Source organism: Sinocyclocheilus rhinocerous, unplaced genomic scaffold (assembly GCF_001515625.1).
Source record: "Sinocyclocheilus rhinocerous isolate Xijiao unplaced genomic scaffold, SAMN03320098_v1.1 scaffold5094, whole genome shotgun sequence".
Classification (NCBI taxonomy): domain Eukaryota; kingdom Metazoa; phylum Chordata; class Actinopteri; order Cypriniformes; family Cyprinidae; genus Sinocyclocheilus; species Sinocyclocheilus rhinocerous.
The window spans coordinates 477-5127 of NW_015636055.1; the positions used below are offsets into that span (position 1 = coordinate 477).

Sequence of the window (4651 nt, forward strand, 5' to 3'; positions counted from 1 at the left end):
AATTTTGACAGGAACAGAAACCAAATCAAAGTTTATAGTTCCGAACAGAATTGAAAATTTGAAATGGCCATTAACTGGTTAATAACGTTATTTTATCGTTCCATTTAATATTTGAAATTTGCTGTTAGCCAATCACGAATTCCAGTAGTACGGCATGCAAATGTGACGCTGAAGCCAACGAGTGAAATGCCCGCTCAGCTGTGAACTCATTATAGGTAAGTCGCAATGGCAATGCACTGGAGTTTATCTGAGGATAGTGTAAGATGGATTCAACAGATCACACACACCTGCAGCGCTTCTGTGAACGAAGAAAACAGAATAAAACTATAGGCTTACATAAAAAGGAATATAGGCATATACACAAAATATATTTCACTTAAGTCATTGACAGATTAACAAAACGAAATAAAAAAATGTGCTGAGTTACGGTTCATTGTGACACGTTCCAAAGTTCTCGGAAAGGAAAACGAGACAGCAGAGAGTAGTTTTCTTTATTTTGCAAAAGCTTTACAGTTTTATTTGTTTTGCAAAAGCTTGACAGCTTTGAATAATGTCTTGCTTCCGTATAACCAAGCAGCGTTGTTATGACCATCGCGCCGGGACGCACACAGACACAAATAATTTTGCCATTACAGCCTGTTCATTATCAAAATAAAATACAGTTAAAGAAACAAATAAACAGTTACACTGCTCTGTAGAACAAAATTTGCTCAGTAGAACAGCCTCACTGTGCTGTTATATCCGATGTGAAGGATGATGTTTTACGTCGATGAAAGTACAAAGCATATAATAAATAATATTTTAGCATCCAGATACATTGCGAATATGGAAACATTTGGATTCGTGCTGAATGAGAGAGGCAGGCATCAGTTTCAGCTTAAATTAATTTGTTTTTGGATTGAAGTTTTTATAGCCTAAACTTGAGAGGATTTGTTTTGGAGAGAAATTAATAACTGTGCTTATAATGTTTGTAAACATTTTGCTTTAGCCTACAGGCATTTTAGCCTTCATTATTTCTGAATGTAATAGGGATAATAAAATGCGACTTGAGCCGCGACTTATGTTTTTTTCACCCTCAAAACGCAATCTTGTTGTGTTTTGACAACAATGCAGCAAACATGTTTAAATATCTTAAAAATACTTTAATGTCTTTAAAGTGTTGATAGATTTTTTTTCTTTTGTTTAGTAGCCTACATTTGGTCAAAATCTAGAAAAGCTGATGCTGTAGGCCTATTGGCGGTGACTAAGCGCAGCGGGTTATAGGCTAACATTACCAGATCTCTCTTTTTTCCTTTTCTTTTTGAGTAAAGAAAACGCTGTACTTTATTACTATTATTATTATTATTATTAGGCATATTATAGGCAAAGAAAATCGTTTTTAAAAAATAACGTTATTAACATATTTCTTCTACCCGAACCGGTTTCAGAACAGTAATAATATCAGAGGAACGCAGGAACAGAAACGTTAAAATATCGATTCTGCTCGGAGTGAACCGATTTAATTTTTTTTCCGTTTTCAAGCCCTGATATTTAGTAATTATACATTATTAGAAAAATTAAACACTATTTTATATTTAATAAAATAAAAAATTACTTGAAAACCACAACAATATGATGACATTGAATGTTAACTCCGTCATTGGCCCGTCACTACTGTCAGACAGAAAATCTTATGGTGTTGACATCTGACATCAGCGTCACGCGGACACGATGTCTATGTTGTTTACACTTTGATTTGAACGAAAACAATGTATCTGCGTGATGCTTCACTCAAACAATTAGGTGCCTACTCTCAGATAAATGAGGCCTACGAATAATCAGATGCAAATACAAATACAAAACCAGTCCTAAATGAAAGAAAATAAGTTGAAAAAAAGATTGAATCCAATCTTTGGTGATAATATAGCACAATGAGTGATATATAAGCAATTTTTTTAGGCCGGGTCATTTTTGACCGGGAACACCACAAGTGTAACAAGGTGAAAAATCTCCCCCAAAATTACGAAAATGATAAAAAAAATAAAAAGAATTGAGAAATAGTTATACCCTTTGTGAACAAAGTAAATTTCAGTCCAATGCGATAACATTACGGTTAAAAAGCTTTTTCTTCCAGTCCAACAGCAGCGAGTCAGTGAAGGACGATGGCATCTGGTGAGCAGCATTGTGCCACACTAGATGAGCCGGAAGAAAAAAAGCTGAAACACGAGGAAGGTAATGAAGAACAGAATATTAGTAATGTTAAAGGGGTCATATGATGCGATTTCAATTTTTCCTTTAAAGTTGTCATTTAGGAAATGGTATGAATCTCTCTGTTTGTATTCCAGCCCAGATGAGCAGCAGTGCTCACACTGGAGTCAGTGTTGATGTGAATGCTCAGACGGGAGGAACTGTAATTGCTCCTGTACTCACTGGAAACACCATCACAGGTCCAGTGACCTTCATCAGCAACACTGCAGGACATGGTACTGTCACTATTACTGTGCTTACTGAGACACACTGCTTTCTAGCAGTCAGTGAAATAATGCTGAGTGATCGTGAACCCTATTCCTATTAAAGTTCATGTAAGAATTAGATTTCTCTTCCTCGTCAGTTCAGTAATGATTGTTTCTCAGTCATCAATGGTCTGCGCGGATGTGTAAAGAACTGTCACACAAACAGAGTCATGTCCTAAATCTTCAATCTTTATTGAGCCGTTTACACATTTTATACTTTGCTTAGAAAGTTGTCGCCCCAGAGAGCGTACAAAGATAAAACCATAAAAGGAATAATTTCTTACTCGTTAATGCAGTTGGAAATAACAAATATGGAATATAACCTTGAACAAAGAAAAACAATAACGCAGCAGGTAGGAATGAAAGGACAATAAACATACATCACTTGAAAAATAACTTCTTATAAAAATACACAGGAGGCTATGTGACATTTCTTCACTCACACATGTTCTCTATGGTGACTGAACATAACGGAAGTGAATGGTGACTTATAATATACTCAGGAGGAGAATAACTGGCAGGGCTGTGAGAGACCTCTGAATCTCACAGTTATTTATGGTCATATTGTTCTTACACAGACATACAGTATTTTCTTTCATGAATCTGTATATTTTGTCACATATTTTTTACTTCTGTCCTTTTTCTCTCATGTTTGACAGATCAAGGTTGGGAGCATTATTAGTATTAGAACAGAGATGAAATGTGAGAGGTGATGTACTATATCACCAGATCTAACCAGACTGACCTCCTCAACAACCATTGAGAGACATGACAAATTTAGTGAATTAAATTGAAAACCTCAGGACTGTATTACCAAATTCCCTTTAAGTCAAGTCATTTCACTCGACGGCCTTCTTTGAAATGCCTCTCGTTCAGCTATTTCAGTCATGCAAGTGCAGCTCCTGTGTCTCTGAATGAGGAATATTTACATATTCACCATGCTTATGGCTAAATTTTAAATCAACAATGAAATCTGACAACTGTCTCATAAAATGTGTTTCTTATGCTCAGATAGCGTTAAAAAAGCTTATTTTTCAGGCTAGACCAGTCATTGCACATACACGGTCCTAAGAGCACATCTCATGATGCTGACTGTTTCTATAGCAACCGGAGCTTCTTAGTGCAGCTGCAGTGATGCGCTGACTTTACCAATTAGCAGCTGGCTCTTTTATTCAGAAGCAGGACTATTCCACCATATTGTGCGTTGCACTTTCTCTTATTCAAGTATTATACTGTATATGTGCACCATCTATGTATATTTAAAGAATTTGGTGTTACTTTCAAAAGTAGTTTAATTACAATATGTTGAATGAATTCTGAAGAGGTCAGGCTGATTCAAAAGCTTTGTCATGTTTCTTTAAAAAAAATGAAATCTGTTTTTGCTTTTTCCCTGTTTTATTAACTTAATCATCTTTTACAACAGTAGATTTGATTCTGAAAAAGTTCTTGGAAACTCACAAATCCAACATGAAGAAGAAAGCAGAACGTATTTTTGAGGGCAAGAAAGAAAATGAAGCACATCTCCAGGTTGTTTACACAGACCTCTTCATCACAGAGGGAGATATGAAGGAAGTTAATCAGGAACATGAGATTCTGAAGATTGATGATGCTTTTAAGAACAAACAAACACAGGACAAACCAATCAAATGCAATGATATATTTACACTATTAAGGAGAAAAAACAGTGAGAAGAAGATTGTGCTGACTAAGGGAGTCACTGGCATTGGAAAAACTGTCTCTGTGCACAAGTTCATCCTGGACTGGGCAGAAGGAAAAGCCAATCAGGATATACACTGTGTGTTCCTGCTTCCATTCAGAGAGATCAACTTACTGACCAACAAAGATTTCAGTCTCCACGAGCTTCTGCTGGAATTCTATCCTGAACTGGAGGACCTGGAGAAAACCAAGTTATATAAGGAATGCAATCTAGTGTTTATATTTGATGGACTTGATGAGAGTCGTCTGGCTTTGAATTTTAAAACTAGAACATCACCAAGAGCCATTGTTGAGGAAAGATCATCTGTAGATGTGCTGTTCACAGGTTTAGTCAAAGGGACTCTGCTTCCATCAGCTCTGGTCTGGGTGACCTCACGACCAGCAGCAGCCAATCAGATCCCTCCTGAACATGTGGGTTTGTTCACTGAGGTGCGAGGATTCAC

At 36.5% G+C, this 4651-nt stretch overlaps 1 protein-coding gene across 1 annotated transcript in view; it reads left to right on the plus strand.

The window, feature by feature from the left end:
• Positions 1 to 3916: 3916 nt before the first annotated feature.
• LOC107747643 (protein NLRC3-like) overlaps positions 3917 to 4651 on the plus strand; it is a 3528-nt gene continuing 2793 nt past the window's right edge. The window contains exon 1 of the mRNA XM_016562236.1: positions 3917 to 4269. Coding sequence (XP_016417722.1) covers positions 3960 to 4269 — 310 coding nt within the window. The 5' untranslated portion in view covers positions 3917 to 3959. The remainder of the gene's footprint in view (positions 4270 to 4651) is intronic.